Source organism: Macaca fascicularis, chromosome 12 (genome assembly GCF_037993035.2).
Source record: "Macaca fascicularis isolate 582-1 chromosome 12, T2T-MFA8v1.1".
Taxonomy (NCBI): domain Eukaryota; kingdom Metazoa; phylum Chordata; class Mammalia; order Primates; family Cercopithecidae; genus Macaca; species Macaca fascicularis.
Window position 1 is genome coordinate 66,899,510 of NC_088386.1, and position 16,570 is coordinate 66,916,079.

The 16,570-nt window shown below is 40.4% G+C and overlaps 1 protein-coding gene across 1 annotated transcript in view; it reads right to left on the reverse strand.

Annotated features, from left to right (window-relative positions):
• Nucleotides 1-748: 748 nt before the first annotated feature.
• The window catches only part of METTL8 (methyltransferase 8, tRNA N3-cytidine), a 102,137-nt gene continuing 86,315 nt past the window's right edge, over nt 749-16,570 (reverse strand). The window contains 6 exon segments of the mRNA XM_045368290.3: nt 749-1,233; nt 2,640-2,705; nt 2,845-2,951; nt 8,491-8,630; nt 9,682-9,745; nt 15,100-15,149. Of these exon segments, the coding sequence (XP_045224225.2) occupies nt 1,043-1,233; nt 2,640-2,705; nt 2,845-2,951; nt 8,491-8,630; nt 9,682-9,745; nt 15,100-15,149 (618 nt within the window). The 3' untranslated portion in view covers nt 749-1,042.

Consider the following 16,570-nt stretch of genomic DNA (forward strand, 5'->3'; position numbering starts at 1 on the left):
CTGGGATTGCAGCCCAGTAGGTCTCAGCCTCATTTTACACAGTCCCTATTCAAGATGAAGTTGCTCTGGTCAAAAGCCCCTGATACAAGAGCTTGTCAGCTTACATATCTTTTTTTAAAAAATTTTGAGATGAGGTCTTACCCTGTCATTCAGTTTGGAGTGCAGTGGTACGATCTCAGCTCACTGCAACCTCTGCCTCCCAGGCTCAAGCGATCCTCCCACATCAGTCTCCCGAGTAGCTGGGACCACAGGTATGTGCCACCATGCCTGGCTAATTTTTGTATTTTTGGTAGAGACAGGGTTTCGCCATGTCCAGGCTGGTCTCGAACTCCTGACCTGAAGCGATCTGCCTGCCTCAATCTCCCAAAGTGCTGGGATTACAAGTGTGAGCCACTACACCTGGCCTAACAACATGTACATCTAAGAATAGCCTGAAAATAATGTTAGCATGGGTTATACTTCCCCAATTTTAGGAAAGGAAAGAGGAACTAAAATTCGATTTCAGGTGTCAGCCCCTGAATTAAAGAAAAAAAAGTGGGAGAAAATAGACAACAACAAGACAAAAAATAATACACTTTGACTTTGGGCTTGTTGTAGCTTTCCCTGGAAACAAGGTGTGCTTTCTCTCTGCAATCAGATGACAATGGGAAGAGTCAGACTGTGTTTGGGAACTGGTTTTCTAAGCCCAAACAAACAAACAATTTTTTTTACTTGCAAAAAATGTCAAGTGACGATTTCTCAAAAATTACCTGACATAATACTAATTTAATTGAATGCTTATAAAATTCAAGAAATAAGCAAAATGGTTAGATGTAATAAATTCAAACAAGCTCGGCATATCAAGTTTTCAAAGCACAGAAAAAGGCACACTGTGCCAAACCACTTACATGTGCTTAAAATGTACAAAGGAGCTCACCTATGACAAAACAGCAGGAAACACAAATTCTCTTCTTTTTTTCTCATTGTCTTTTGAGAAACGAAAGACTTATAGTAGTCCTTGAATAGCAGTCCTCTGGCTTTGTACCTTAACATGTTACAAAGTTCAGTCTTGAGAAAGGAGTGTAGATACCATATTGGAGCTATTCTGAGTCTGGTGCAATGGTTTCTGGAATTTGCCTTGAACCCACACTCGGTGCATTTTCACTTGTTTTTTCCTATTAACTTGTAAGCGGCGATCAACCAGATTTTGCTTTTCATCTAAACTGGCTTTGCAAAACATACTGTGGACTTCCCCTGTGAGACAAAAATGGCAATAAAAGATATGACATGTGACTAGGGATGGGGGAGGTAAGGAATAGAACATCGATGGAGTAACTGACCATGTATATTTCATTTATACAAGAAATACTCTTTAGAACAATTTGGTGAAGGAAACCAATGAAACCAAGCGAGTTTCTTCTACTTCACAAAAATACACCATGCATATAAAAATACACCTGTTTACAGACTGCCACGGCAGACATCAACAAATATATATAACTATTGGTTGCAGCTTTCAATATTTTGAAACGTGCTCCCTTTCTGAGTTTTTGTTGGTTTACAAAAACCCAAAATGGCAGATTATAAAAGTACTCACATAAATTTGGGAAAATCCTTGAATGCAGCATTTACTTGGCACTGTCAGAAATGCATTTTTAAAAATGAGAGATTCGTTGGGCATAGTGGCTCATGCCTGTAATCCCAGCACTTTCAGAGGCTGAAGCAGGCAAATCACCTGAGGTCAGGAGTTAGAGACCACCCTGGTGAAACCCCATCTCTAATAAAAATACAAAAATTACCTAGGTATGGAGGTGGGTGCCTGTAATCCCAGCTACTTGGGAGGCTGAGGTGGGAGAATCGTTTGAACTGGAGAAGTGGAGACTGCAGTGAGCTGAGATTGTGCCACTGCACTCCAGCCTAGGCAACAGAGGGAGACTCTATCTCAAAAAAAAAAAAAAAAAAAGAGAGAAATTAGCTAAAGATGAGTAATTTTCCTTCTTTCTATTTTGAAAATGTACTGTTTTTTTAGACATAAGGTTCATTCTGCTGCCCAGGCTGGAGCACAGTGGTCCAATCATACCTCACTGTAGCCTCATCTGCCCTGGCTCAAGTGATCCTCCCACCTTAGCCTCCCAAGTAGCTGGGACTACAGGTATGCACCACCAGCCCGGCTAATTTAAAAAAATTTGTTTTGTAGAGACAGAGTCTCGTCTAGGCTGGTCTCAAATTCCTGGCTTCAAGCAATCTTCTCACTTTCACCTCCCAAAGTGATGGAATTACAGGTGAGCACCCCTGTGATGGGCCAAGATAAGTAATTTTCTATAAACTTATCAAATATCCTCCTCTGGTTGTGGTATATCATCAATTTTTTTCATATCTAGGCTAACAATATCTCCAAAATGGAACAGCCTTCACCTTCATCTGGGTATGAGGGTAAAACAAGAGCCTCTTTAAAGCAGTTTCAACTGGAAAAAGATTAAAAAATAAACGGCCATTTTCAACCTTTTATGTAGACCAGTTATAAGCATCAAAGTATGAAGACATCTAATGCTTAATCAATGATAGAAGCCTCAGTTTTATAGCTTCTGAGCTATAATCTATGAGATAATAACTAACAAGAACAATTATGACCAATCATTTCCTCTTGTAGATTAGCATACCTTTTGTAAAGAAATATGCTCTGGTACCATCTCCTCGAACATAAAAATTTTCAGATAAACAACATTCTGAAAAAAATTGTGAAAAGAGAGACTTTTAAGGGTATTCCTTAAAAAAAAGAAACAACAACTAAATACTTTGATGTGAAATATAATCAAGGCATCTTTAGAACACTTAAAAATAACCTCAAACTGAATATACTATTACCCTTTTTAAAACGAAGCTGAGTCTTATCATATCTTCCATAGTCTCGAAATAACAGCATTCCCCCAGGTTTCAGTAACTTGGACAGTCGGTTTACAACACCTTGCATCCTTTGAAAACAAAGTATTAAAAAGATACCCAGTTTGTAGAAATCTTGTTTTATATGCTAGCTTTAACTTTGTTGAAGACAAAATAAGAAAAGCTTGATAAGGCCAAAGAAATCTAAACCATAAACGTAAGGCTAACAAAAATAAAAATATTTTGTAAAGAAGGAAAAAAGAATACCAACTTGCTAAATGACTAGATTCAAAAGTCCTAGAGTATCAAGAAATCACCCAAATGGCCAGAGTGGTAACTTCACAGAGCTTGATGTATGGTGTCAAAGCTAAACTTCAAAACCACAGATGTTTCCTGGTACTTACAGAAAATGAAGGTAGTTCTGAGACAGATAAAAACTGAGTGTGCTTCATTTTTCTTGCAAGATAAAAAATATGACAAAGCCATCCCAGGGTACATATCTAAAGAGGGAATATCTTTCCTCCAAAATGAGCTCATTCTCCTTTTGACTTCTTTATTTAGTTCAGAGGTACCACCATCATTCACCTCATGAAGAGAAATTATTTTTCTTCCACTATCCTCTCCATTGGCCATAAAATTCTATGTCCTCTTTAATTTTTATTTTTAATGACATCTTTGATATTTCCTGTCTTTTTTGTTTCCCATTGGTACTCCCTTAGTACCAACCTCTATATCCTGAGGCCTGGAAACAAATCTGCTTCCTAACACGCTGTATTATTCTCCCTGTCAATCCTTCCTGCATGTTATCGATGAATAATTCTGTTTAAAATGATAATTTTGTCAAATCATCTCCTTGCTCAAAAACTTTCATGATTTTAATCCATAGGATAAAATTTTAGTATCTTAGTTGAGCTCTTAAGATCTCCTACTACTGACCCCAATTAATCTTTCCAACAGTTTTCCAATCTGAAGCAGCTCCCCTAGCCAAACTGTCATGCTTGGCCCTGAGCAGCCTCTGCCTTTGCTCACATGGTTCTTCCTCAAAGAATTCTCTCCTCCTTACTGTCTGCCTATTTAAATTTTATTCACATTCCAAGCCTAGTTCAACATCAGGGAGCCTTTGCTTTTCTCCTTTACTGTTTATTCTACTTATCTGGCTTTCAGTCAAATGTAATCCCTTATAGCTGCTCTTGATTTAGTGTTTTTCGCTAAGTGTTCATGGCTTTATGTGTGATTATGGGCCAGGGATGGCATAGATTTCAGATCTCATATTCATTCTGAGTGACGGCATTGGCTGCCTACAGAGCTCTGAGAAGGACTCATAAAGCTCATTGGGAGTTACAGAGTACAAAATCGATTATCAATGTCTGCCATGGGCAGAGAATGGTAAATGCAAGCTTGTGTGCTAAGTCCTTGTTGTCTCTGCCTTATCTAAGCTACTTAAAGCTGCTGAGGTTTTCTTATTTGAAAAAAATGAAAAGTTTGAATCAGATAATCTGTAAATTCCTTTCAATTAAGACATTGTTCAGTGGAATAGTGAGGTAAAACTCAGATTATGTCATATTACGAAGGAAGCAGATACTGAGAAAATGAAAGCAACTATAAAATAAGAGAGAAGTAGGACAGAAGGAGGTGGCATGATTAGGTGAAAAGCCCTTTTTAAAGAACTAGAACATAAGGACATAAAAGAAAAAAAGAAACGTATTTTTTGTTTATTTTATTACAGGTTATTTTCACACTGTGCTTATATAGTAGGCTTTGCCAATGAAGGAAAATCATATCTAAACCTTAAAATATTCACTTTCAGGATAAATATTTTATGTACATAGCAAAATCTTTCTGTAATTGTTAGTAAAACAAGCATGAAACTAAAATGCAGAAAAATAAACAAACACTTTAAAATGTAGCCGCCTCCTCCTGCACATCCTTTCCTCTCAGCTATCCTTTAATGTCTGGGGTTGAGGATAAAGGTAAGGAAGGGGAGCTACTTTTCTTGATAATCTCATCTTGGTTCATAGTGCAGCTCCCGATACAATTCCTGAGAACTGCAGGTGGGGGTGGGCTGGGGGTGAGATGGACAAGACAGGAATGGTATGAAGCCCCTTTTCTTTCTTCACCCTACTTGGGCCAACTCTGCTGTCTTCACTTATCTCTGGATAGAGGGAGAGGAAAAGGAAAAGAAGAGACAAAAAATGTATAGACTGCCTGCTTTATGCTTGGCTCTGTAATATTTTATTTTATTTTATTTTACTTATTTTTTTTGAGACAGAGTCTCACTCTGTCGCCCAGGCTGGAGTGCAGTGGCTATGATTTCGGCTCACTGCAAGCTCCGCCTCCTGGGTTCACGCCATTCTCCTGCCTCAGCTTCCCGAGTAGCTGGGATTACAGGCACCTGCCACCACGCCCGGCTAATTTTTTGTATCTTTAGTAGAGACAGGGTTTCACCGTGTTAGCTAGGATGGTCTCGATCTCCTGACCTTGTGATCCGCCTGCCTCAGCCTCCCAAAGTGCTGGGATTAGAGGTGTGAACCACTGTGCCCGGCCAGCTCTGTAATATTGTGTACTTCCATTTCAGTGACAAGAAGGACAACTCACTCTTCTTTTGTAGCCACCTACAATTTATTCCCATTTAAGCTGGGTCCTCCAGACTCAGGATCTAGCCAAATTGCTTGCCACTTATTTGTGCCTGAATTTTCCAAGCTACCAAGATGCTACTTTTCTAGAACTTTTCTGGGGTTGAATCTACTACTATAGTCCTAAGTGACACTATAGACATTGCCTTGCCTTTAGTTTTTTCTTTTTTTGAGACAGGGTCTTACTCACTGTCACACACGCTAGAGTACAGTGGCGTGATCTTGGCTCACTGCAACCTCCATCTCCCAGGTTCCAGCAATTCTCCTGCCTCAGCCTCCAGAGTAGCTGGGATCAAAGGCGTGTGGTACCACGCCCAGCTAATTTTTGTATTTTTATTATTTATTTATTTTTTTGAGATGGAGTCTCACTCTGTCTTGCTCAAGGCTGGAATACAGTGGCACGATCTCTGCACAGTGCAGTCTCTGCCTTCCAGTTTCAAGCAATTCTCCTGTCTCAGCCTCGCGAGTAGCTGGGACTACAGGTGTGTGCCACCACACCCGGCTAATTTTGTATTTTTGGTAGAGACGGGGTTTCACTATGTTGGCCAGGCTGGTCTTGAATTCCTGACCTCAGGTGATCCACCTGCCTTGGCCTCCCAAAGTACTGGGATTACAGGCGTGAGCCACTGCACCCAGCCTTTTATTTGTTTTTTGAGACAAGGTCTTGCTTTGTCGCCCAGGCTGGAGTGCAGTGGTGCAATCTTGGCACACTGCAACCTTCACCTCCTGGGTTCAAACGACCCTTCTGCCTCAGCCTCCCCAGTAGCTAGGATCACAGGCCTGTGCCACCACAACCAGCTAATTTTTCTATTTTTAGTAGAGATGGGGGTTTCACCATGTTGGCCAGGCTGGTCTTGGACTCCTGGCCTCAAGTGATCCTCCTGCCTCGGCCTCCCAAAGTGTTGGGATTACAAGTGTGAGCCACTGCTCCTGGCCTGCCTTGCCTTTTTTTTTTTTTTTTTTTTTGAGATGGAGTCTTGCTCTGTTGCCCGGGCCAGTGTGCAGTGGTGTCATCTCGGTTCACTGCAACCTCTGCCTCCTAAGTTCACGCCATTCTCCTGCCTCAGTCTCCCAAGTAGCTGGGACTACAGGCACCCACCACCATGCCCAGCTAATTTTAAAAAATATTTTTAGTAGAGATGGGGTTTCACTGTGGTAGCCAGGATGGTCTCCATCTCCTGACCTCGTGATCCGCTCACCTCAGCCTCCCAGAGTGCTGGGATTACAGGGGTGAGCCACCGTGCCCGGCCCGGCCTGCCTTGCCTTTTAAAAAAATTTACTATTGTCCCTTTTCTATTCATTCACCTTATTTTTCGATCATTTCTATGTAGGTAAGACAGTGGTCACTGTCATGATACATCTAAATTCATTTTATAATAAATAGAATGAAATGCTATATGATAGACACAATCTTCCCAAGGCATCTGCTTTCTCTTCTCTTTTTTTTTTGAGACAGAGTTTCACTCTCATTGCCTAGACTGAAGTGCAATGGCACAGTCTCAGCTCACTGCAACCTCCACCTCCTGAGTTCAAGCAATTCTCCTGCCTCAGCCTCCCAAGTCGCTGGGATTACAGGCACCCACCACCATGCCTGGCTAATTTTTATATTTTTCAGTAAAGACGACGTTTCACCATGTTGACCAGGCTGGTCTGGAACTCCTGACCTCAGGTGATCCACCCACCTCGGCCTCCCAAAGTGCTGAGATTATAGGCATGAACCACTGCACCCAGCCTTTCTCTTCTCTTTAACATTCAATTCAAATCACGAGAAAATACATTATCTGAACTAATTTCAAATAGTCTTTTTGTGGCTGTGTGTAGAATTTAAATGTTTCTTGTTATGGGTATCAAATGGGAAATCTTGTTCTCTATCCGCCTCCTCCATCCTTTTAACTGTTCATATGAGGATACCAAACACATAGATGACATCTTTCTATTAGTACCTGAACAATGCCTACAGTCTAAACAGATTAGCAGAAAGAAATAGGTTATAGAAACTGGGAGGAAACAGTAGCTTCATAAAACCTGACATACCTCACTAGGTGCTAATGTATCTTATTTCAGATTTATTTGGAAATGGAATTTATTCTTCTACAAGTAATCAAAGTGCTCACTTCTCAATGGGAAGTAAAAGAATTATAAAGGTCCTAGTGGCCTTTTAATTGCAAAGAAATAAGCACATGGTGACTCAGTTTCTATGGAAAAAGGTCATCATACTCATCAAACAAAAAGTGGTTGATGCCAAGTCTGTATCTCCTACCAGGAAACTATGAGAACCCAATGTTAAGAAACCTTATGAAAGCACAGACCTGATACTTACCCTTTAATACATAGAAGGTGGCAAGATTTAAGAAACGTAATCATTTTAATTGCTGGTAATATCTCTTTATGTTTTCTCTCTGGAGAAAAGCTATGTTTATAGTTTTAAAACACTGTATGAAACTTTAAGTCATAAATATTTAAATGATGGCATCAGGCTAACCTTAGATCATAAAGGTCCAAGGATAATCTGGCAAATCTTAATAACTCCTAATTCCCTAGTGTGCTTCTTTAGAACAAAATTTTTAAAGCCCATCAACAGGCCTGTGTGAAGCCAAACAGATCCCAAGCCCACCTCTTCATGAACATTCAGGAAGACACTACACTAAAGATGTTTGTTTCTGATCGCCAAGTACAATTTCCCTCTTGGGAGTCTATTAGATTGTTCTGAATTTGTAATTTCCTTGAAGCACTGTCACTTTTAATAGGTATGTGTCTTGCCAGAATATGCTCACTTCATTCTGACAGTGACAGAAAGCTCATTAATGAAGTAGTCTGACCAGTTTCTGTCTAAAAGTACGAAGAAAGGAAAAACTGCCATTAAAAGGCTCCATATTATACATAATGTCGCTCACTAAATAATAAATTCAAAAATTGTCATTTTTGCTTTGATAGTTCTGAAAACCACTACTGATAAAGGAGCTTTACACATCTGCTTTGCCCTTTCGTCTTCATTTACCTGTCAGGATGAATAGAAGAGAGCACAAAGACAAGGAGAATGACATCCAGGATCCCATCTGGAAAAGGGTAAGGTAAGCCATCATCACATACATCATGAACAAAGGCAAAACACTGGGCTGCTCTGTAGGACGAGTGTGACTGTCATGATAAAGGAACAGAAAGCAAAAAGAGGACTTAGTAGACTTCCGGGTTTTTTTTTTTTTAATAAAAAGGTCAAAATTTTAACCTTTTCTCCCAAAAGCCTTTCCTCTGTCAATCTGAACACTTTTTTCCAATTCAGTATTGTTAGCTTATTTCCAGCTGCCCTAAAAAAATTAAGGCTAGCTCTTGGCCTTGATAACAAATATCCTTCGCAATCCCTTTTTAACTTTAAAAGTAGAGGAGGGTATTCTGAGTTAGCAGATAGTATTATTAGAGGTCTGCTCTGGGTTGCTGTTTCTGAACTTAAAGAGGTTCTGCTTGGACTACAATTATTCATGGGCAGGTATACATTCTAAATTTTGTAGGTCAGTACCCTTTCTGGTCATTTCTTATGTGCTGTTGGCCTTTCTTTTCTTTCTTTTTTTTCTTTTCTTTCCTTTCTCCTTCCCTTCCTTCCTTTCCTTTCCTTCCTTTCCTTTTTTCTTTCTTTCTTTCTTTCTTTTTTTCTTTCTTTCTTTCTTTCTTTCTTTCTTTCTTTCTTTCTTTCTCTCTCTCTCTCTCTCTCTCTCTCTCTCTGTCTCTCTCTCTGTCTCTGTCTCTGTCTCTCTCTCTCCTCTCCTCTCCTCTCCTCTCCTCTCCTCTCCTCTCCTCTCTCTCTTTCTTTCTTTCTTTCTTTCTTTCTTGACAGATTCTTTCTCTGTCACCAGGCTGGAGCGCAATGGTGTGATCTTGGCTCACTGCAACCTCTGTCTCCCGGGTTCAAGCCATTCTCCTGCCTCAGCCTCCCGAATAGCTGTGACTACAGGCATGTGCCACCACACCCAGCTAATTTTTTTATTTTTAGTAGAGATGGGTTTCACCATGTTGGCCAGCCTGGTCTCGAACTCCTGACCTCAGGTGATCTGCCCACCTCGGCCTCCCAAAGTGCTGGGATTACAGGCATGAGCCACCACGCCCCACCTCTAGTGATCTTAAAATCAAAACAACTTTTATTTTTCTGGGGTAATACCTTAGGCATCAGTTGGTATGATTCCTGGGAGTAGCATACCTTTATGAGCTCCCCAGCTCCAGAAGCAAAATCACAACAATACAGAAAGGACTCTGGAGAGTTCCTATGAAGATGGAAGAAATATTTATTTATTTTTTTGGAGACAAGGTCTTGCTCTGTTCCCCAGGTTGGAGTACAGTAACGCGACCATAGCTCACTATAACCTTGAGCTCTTGGGCTCTAGCGATTGTCCTTCCTCAGCCTCCTGAGTAGCTAGGACTACAGATGTGCCTTACCATGCCCAGCTAATTTTAGATTTTTTTGTAGAGATGGGGTCTCACCATGTTGCCCAGGCTGGTCTTGAACTATTGTTCTCAAATGATCCTCCTGCCTCAGTCTCTCAAACTGTCAGGATCATAGGTGTGAGCCCCTGTGCTCGGCCAGGAGAAATATTTATATCTGGAGTCCAGAAATGCTCAAACTAGAGAAGAAAGGAAACTGTAGGTCTGACTCGTTAATAAGTATTTCCACCCCCACCCCTCAGCTTTTTTTTGAGACAGGGTCTCGCTCTGTCACCCAGGCTGGAGCACAGTGGCACAATCACAGGTCACTGCAGCCTCGACCTCTGGGGCTCAAGTGATTCTCCCGCCTCATCCTCCTGAGTAACTGGAACTACAGATGCATGCCACTGTGCCTGGCCAATAGGCGATATGATTTTTAATTGGCCTCTTCTTAACTTAAATATGTTCTGTTTGGCCTTTATTTGAAATTCAGTAATGATGGCTGGTTCATGGTTACTAAGGCAGTCATATACTCTGAAATTTGTAGGCCAGTACTCCTCCTGATTATACTTTGTATGCTGGTATCAAATAATCATTGCATCATGTTGCTTAGTACCATGTCTGAACTACAGAAAGAGTTCAGCATGTCATTAAACAGTAAGGATGGTCCTGGCTCTCATGGGTTTTCTAGTCTAGTTGGCAACATAATTGGTTTTATACAACTTCTACAGGGGTGTGGAGAGGGCCAGCACCCTGAGGTATAAGTCTTAAAATTTCTGAAGGAGGAGGTTAATATCGTTAAGTGACAAGAAGGGGAAATGGTTGAAGAGTTTAGAAGTGGGAGTCACATGCAGGGATGAGAAGCAGCACTAATCCTGAGAGCCCAAACTGGTATATGGCAGGATAAAAAGGTGGGCCTTGAAGCATATCTTTAAGACTTCTAATCTGACTCAAGAAGCATTCCAAGCAAGGCGAACTTCTAAGTAAATATGGAATACAAGCCCAAATATGCATTTAGCAAAATCTGACCCAGGCTCAGGTTATACTCTTTTTTTTATTTTTGAGATGAAGTTTCGCTCTTGTTGCCCAGGCTGGAGTGCAATGGCACGATCTCGGCTCACTGCAGTCTCTGCCTCCTGGGTTCAAGCAATTCTCCTGCCTCGCCTCCCAAGTAGCTGAGATTACAGGCATGCACTACCACAGCCGGCTAATTTTGTATTTTTAGTAGAGATGGGGTTTCACCATGTTGGTAAGGCTGGTCTTAAACTCCTGACCTCAGGTGATCCACCCACCTCGGACTCCCAAAGTGCTGGGATTACAGGAGTGAGCCACTGTGCCTGGCCTCAGATTATATTCTTAAAGGCAACTCATTGATGAATAACTATGTTAACATATAATTCACTCATTCTATGGCACTAGGGATTTGCATTCATTTTAAGATCTATCCAAATAAGTTAAAGTATGATGAATAGGATTTGTTTATGAAAAGCTAACCTGAATCAAAGTTAAATCAAAGTTACTGAATCAAAGTTAAAACTTGTACTGCTTGGTCTTTTCTCATCTGTCAAACAAAAATAGCACTTTACTTCTACATGTTCCCCTGTTGTTTCCTATGAAATCCATGTAATTGTGACTTGTAATTTGCTGGGTGGTTTGAAATATATTTGAAATGTTATCAGCAAACACTCAGATACATGTAGCACTATGTGGCTAAAGGTTAAGGGCAAGGGCTTTGGAACCAGACTGCCTAAGGTTTGATTCTCAGCTTTACTACTTAGTTGCGTGACCTTGGGCTAGTTGCTTAATCTCTTCTTTAATTCAGTCCCCTCATCTTTAAAAAAGAGATAAACATGGCATCTAAGATGGTTGTTTGAAGTGAATGGATTCTTATAGCTAAAGTTTCCAGAAAGGTGTCTGACTCAGAGTAAGCACTCAATAAATGTTAGTCATTATTATAATTGTTGTTGCTATTATTATCGTCACTATTATTATTAAAGGAGATTGCTTTTGCCTTCCAGGAACTTAAACACTAACATAGTCCTCTAAAACAAAACAAAACAAAACAAAACCCAAAAAACTTCCATATAGCTCAAAATGCTTTTCTGGACACTGGTATGTCTAGCTCATTATAAAAGGTTTGCAGTCTACCTGTGGGCAGTAAAAAACCGAATACCCATAAGATATAGAACAGTCTAGGAGCTAAAGGAAAGCATGTGCCATTTGCCATGTGTCCTGCCAGGGTGGCAGCATGACCTCTGAGATGGAATTCCCACTGCATCAGCAGCCCAGGTTGATGTCTTGTGACCACTCAATGACTTCCCAGAACCTTTCTGTAAAATCAGCTGACTACCTTGGCCCTTCTCCCAGCAAACAGGTGTAAATATCACTACTACCACCACACCACCAAGGACTCTCTTGGCAGGGGTTTATGAATTAAATGATCCTTGGAGAATGATATGACCTCTTCATTTTAGAGGTCTAATTATGGTAAAATATTCTGAAAATGTAAAACATTAATCCTATACTCTCTAAAAGTAGTAAAACATAATTTCTTAAGCAGAAAAAAAAAAAGTCTAATCATTCCTTTGGAAGGCTAATCACTGGTTGCCTTTTAAAGATGAATTAATTATCTCAGGTTATTGAGCTACAGTAATTTCTAAAACACGGGTAAGAGGGAAAGAAAGACACAGCCAAAAAGAAGGAGTTAGGGAGTGAGGAACCAAGAGCTTGCAATTACAAGCTGAAGGGAGAAGCAGAGAGGTGAAAAATATAACTAGCAAGTGGGGGAATCAGAGATATTAATCAGGTAATATGTATTGAGCTCTAACTATGCTGTACTGTTAGGCAACCTGGGAAATCAGATTAGGATAAAATATGCCCTCTGCCTTAAGGAATATAAAAAGTGGTTGGAGAGACAAGGCATAAAGAAATGACACGCTAAATAATACCTTGAGATCAGTCATAAAATAACACACAATCAACTGCCATTGTAGTGTATTTATGTGTATTATAAGCTCAGAGATCACTGGGGTAAAGGAATATGGGTATGTGACATAAGGAAATTGGAAATTTCAGCCCAGAAACTAGAAAAAGGAAAACAAAACTAACAAAAACACAAAGAGAAAGGACATTCAGAACTGTAAATTTACCAGCATCACACATGCCTGGCCACAGTAGCTGGTTATTAAATAATAGTAGGGAATTACTCGCTATTCATTATGTTAGATTTACAACAATATTAGAGAGTATACTAAGTTTTGGGAACTATATCCCAAATAATCAAAGACAAAGTGTCATGATGTTGGCATTATATTGGTAATTGTTGAATTGAGGTGGTGGGCATATGGAAATTCACTGTACTCTTTGCTTTTCTGAATGCTTTATTTTTTATTAAAAAAATTTTTTTTGAGACAGAGTCTCTTGCTCTGTCACCCAGGCTGGAGTGCAGTGGTGTGATCTCAGCTCACTGCAACCTCTGCCTTCCGGGTTCAAGCGATTCTCCTGCGTCAGCCTCCTGAGTAGCTAGGATTACAAGTGTGCACCACCACACTCAGCTAATTTTTGTAATTTTAGTAGAGACAGGGTTTCATCATGTTGGCCAGGCTGGTCTTGAACTCCTGACCTCAAGTGATCTGCCTGCCTTGTCCTCCCAAAGTGTTGGGATTACGGGTATGAGCCACCGCACCAGGCCCCAGATGCTTTTACATTTTCATAATAAAAAATTTAAAAGATCACATCATTTAAAAATATGCATAAAGACTGAAAGGAATTAAAACAAAAATTTTGTCATTGGCTATGTTAGGATGATGGGGATGATGAGTGATTCCCTCCCTCCCCTTTCCCTCTAATGGAAATGTTCTGCAACGTGCTAATGCTGATTTTATAATGGAAAAATAATGTGTAAACTTAAAAAAGAACAGAGCTTGGCAGACTGGCCATAGATAAAAGGTGTTTGAAGAGTTTTGTGTGTTCATCATGGAAAGAGTAAAAGACACAGGTGAAATGCTGAACAGGAAGGGTGAGCCTGGAGCAAATCTCCGTCTCTGTAGTCAAACTCTGCTTTTTTTTTTTTTTTTTTTTTTTTTTGTGAGACGAAGTCCTGCACTGTTGCCTGGGCTGGAGTACAGTGGTGCATCTCAGCTCACTGCAAGCTCCACCTCATGGGTTCAAGTGATTCTCCTGTCTCAGCTTCCCGAGTAGCTGGGATTACAGGTGCCCGCCACCACACCCAGCTAATTTTTTGTATTTTTAGTAGAGATGGGGTTTTACCATATTGGCCAGGCTGGTCTTGAACTCCCGACCTTGTGATTTGCCTGCCTCGGCCTCCCAAAGTGCTGGGATTACAGGCACGAGTCACTGCGCCCAGCTGCTTTTTTGAGTCTTAGGATGAGTTGCTGCTACCTCCAAATAATTTTAAGCCTAGACACAATGATTTGGCATGCAAACATCTTACATAGGGTGTTGCTTCAGAAGGGATGACAAAATGAGGGTTAAGTTGTAAGCTTTACATTCAGTTCTCTATATGTAAAATGACATCTAAGTATCCAGGAAGAGTAAATAAGCTCTGAAGTTTAGCAGTTCACAGCTCAGTGGAAGGATGAACTCACTTCTCTTTTTTTTTTTTTTTTTTTGAGACTGAGTTTTGCACTTGTTGCCCAGACTGGAGTGCAATGATGCAGTTGGGTCACTGCAACCTCCGCCTCCTGGTTCAAGCAGATTCTCCTGCCTTACCCTCCCAAATAGCTGGGATTACAGGCATGTGCCACCATGCCTGGCTAATTTTGTATTTTTAGTAGAGGCGGGGTTTCACTGTGTTGGTCAGGCTGGTCTCGAACTCCGGACCTCAAGTGATCCACCCACCTCAGTCACCCAAAGTGCTGGGATTACAGGCATGAGCCACCATGCCTGGTCCGCTTCCTCTTTTCTTATTCTCTCATACATATACACATAAGCTTAAAAAATTACTTCAAAACAATGATGGACAACCCATGGCTATGAAACACTATGTTCAGAGTAATTCCCAGTTCACATGAAAGTAGACATTGAGATTAAGACATTTCTTTTGAAATTTGCTTGAGCCACTGTTCATATAAGAATTAGAAACACTACTGGCACACACATGACAATATTTTCCCAGAATTTCTCAACATTCCATAAATATGTAAAATTCTGTAGAAAGAAAACTCTTAAAACTCACTGCAAAGTGTTCAAAATTGGAAACACACTATTTCCAGCTCCACAACCAACCTAAAATCAAAAGAACAAGCAAATATCAAAAAAGCAAGGTTAAATTTTTGTCACCAATGTCAGATTTTCTATTAAACAAAAAAACAATTAGACTCATTGGATCTCTGGGTTTAGTAGAGTTTGCTAAACTCAAAAGCAATGAGATAAATCACAGGAATAAACATTAAGAAATCTGACTATGGAAACGTTTAAAATTTTTACACAACAAAACCCAAAATAAACCAAATTAAAAAATAACCAATACTCTGTGAAGAAAACTGCAATATATATGATAAAGGGCAGGGCTCATTAGAAAGAAAAGGATAAGCAGAGAAAAAAAATGGACAAAACGCAAAAGAAGTACAAATGATTCTAAACATTTGAATTATGTGACCTACTTAGTAATCAAAGAAATGCATATTAAAACAAGGCACAATTTTTGTCTAACAAAGTGGGAAACATTAAAATAATATTTCAATCAATGAGGGTGTGATGAAACAGACATACACCATCATAGAATGGTATTAGTACAACTTCTTAGAAAGCAAGTGGGCAATATGTTTTAAAAGTATTAAAAACTTCATAAATTATGAACTAGAAAATCTAAGCTAAAACAATAAAAGAAAATGCAGCTAAAGTCTATACCCAAAGATGTTTGCTTCAGAAAACCTGAAAACAACTAAAATGTCCAGTAGTGTGAAAATAGATAGGTAAAATTATAGTACTCCACATAGTAAAATATTTTCTAGCCATGAAAATATAGAGAATTTTTAAAGATAGTGAAAACTGCTTATGATACCATGTTAAATAGAAACAAACAAAACTTAGAATACATGTACAGTAATAAACAAAAGAAGAAAAAGGTCAGCCGGGCGCCATGGCTCCTGCCGGTAATCCCAGCACTTTGGGAGTCTAAGGCGGGCGGATCACCTGAGGTCAGGAGTTCAAAACCAGCCTGGCCAACATGGCGAAACCCTGTCTCTACTAAAAATACAAAAAAATTAGCTGGGTGTGGTGGCAGGCGCCTGTAATCCCAGCTACTCGGGAAGCTGAGGCAGGAGAATCGCTTGAACCCAGGAGGCAGAAGCTGCAGTGAGCTAAGATGGCACCACTGCACTCCAGCCTGGGCAACAAGAACAAAACTCTTGTCTCAAAAAAAAAAAAAAAAAGGCCGGGCGCGGTGGCTCAAGCCTGTAATCCCAGCACTTTGGGAGGCCGAGACGGGCAGATCACGAGGTCAGGAGATCGAGACCATCCTGGCTAACACAGTGAAACTCCGTCTCTACTAAAAATACAAAAACTTAGCCGGGCGAGGTGGCAGGCGCCTGTAGTCCCAGCTACTCGGGAGGCTGAGGCAGGAGAATGGCGTGAACCCGGGAGGCGGAGCTTGCAGTGAACTGAGATCCGGCCACTGCACTCCAGCCTGGGTGACAGAGCGAGAC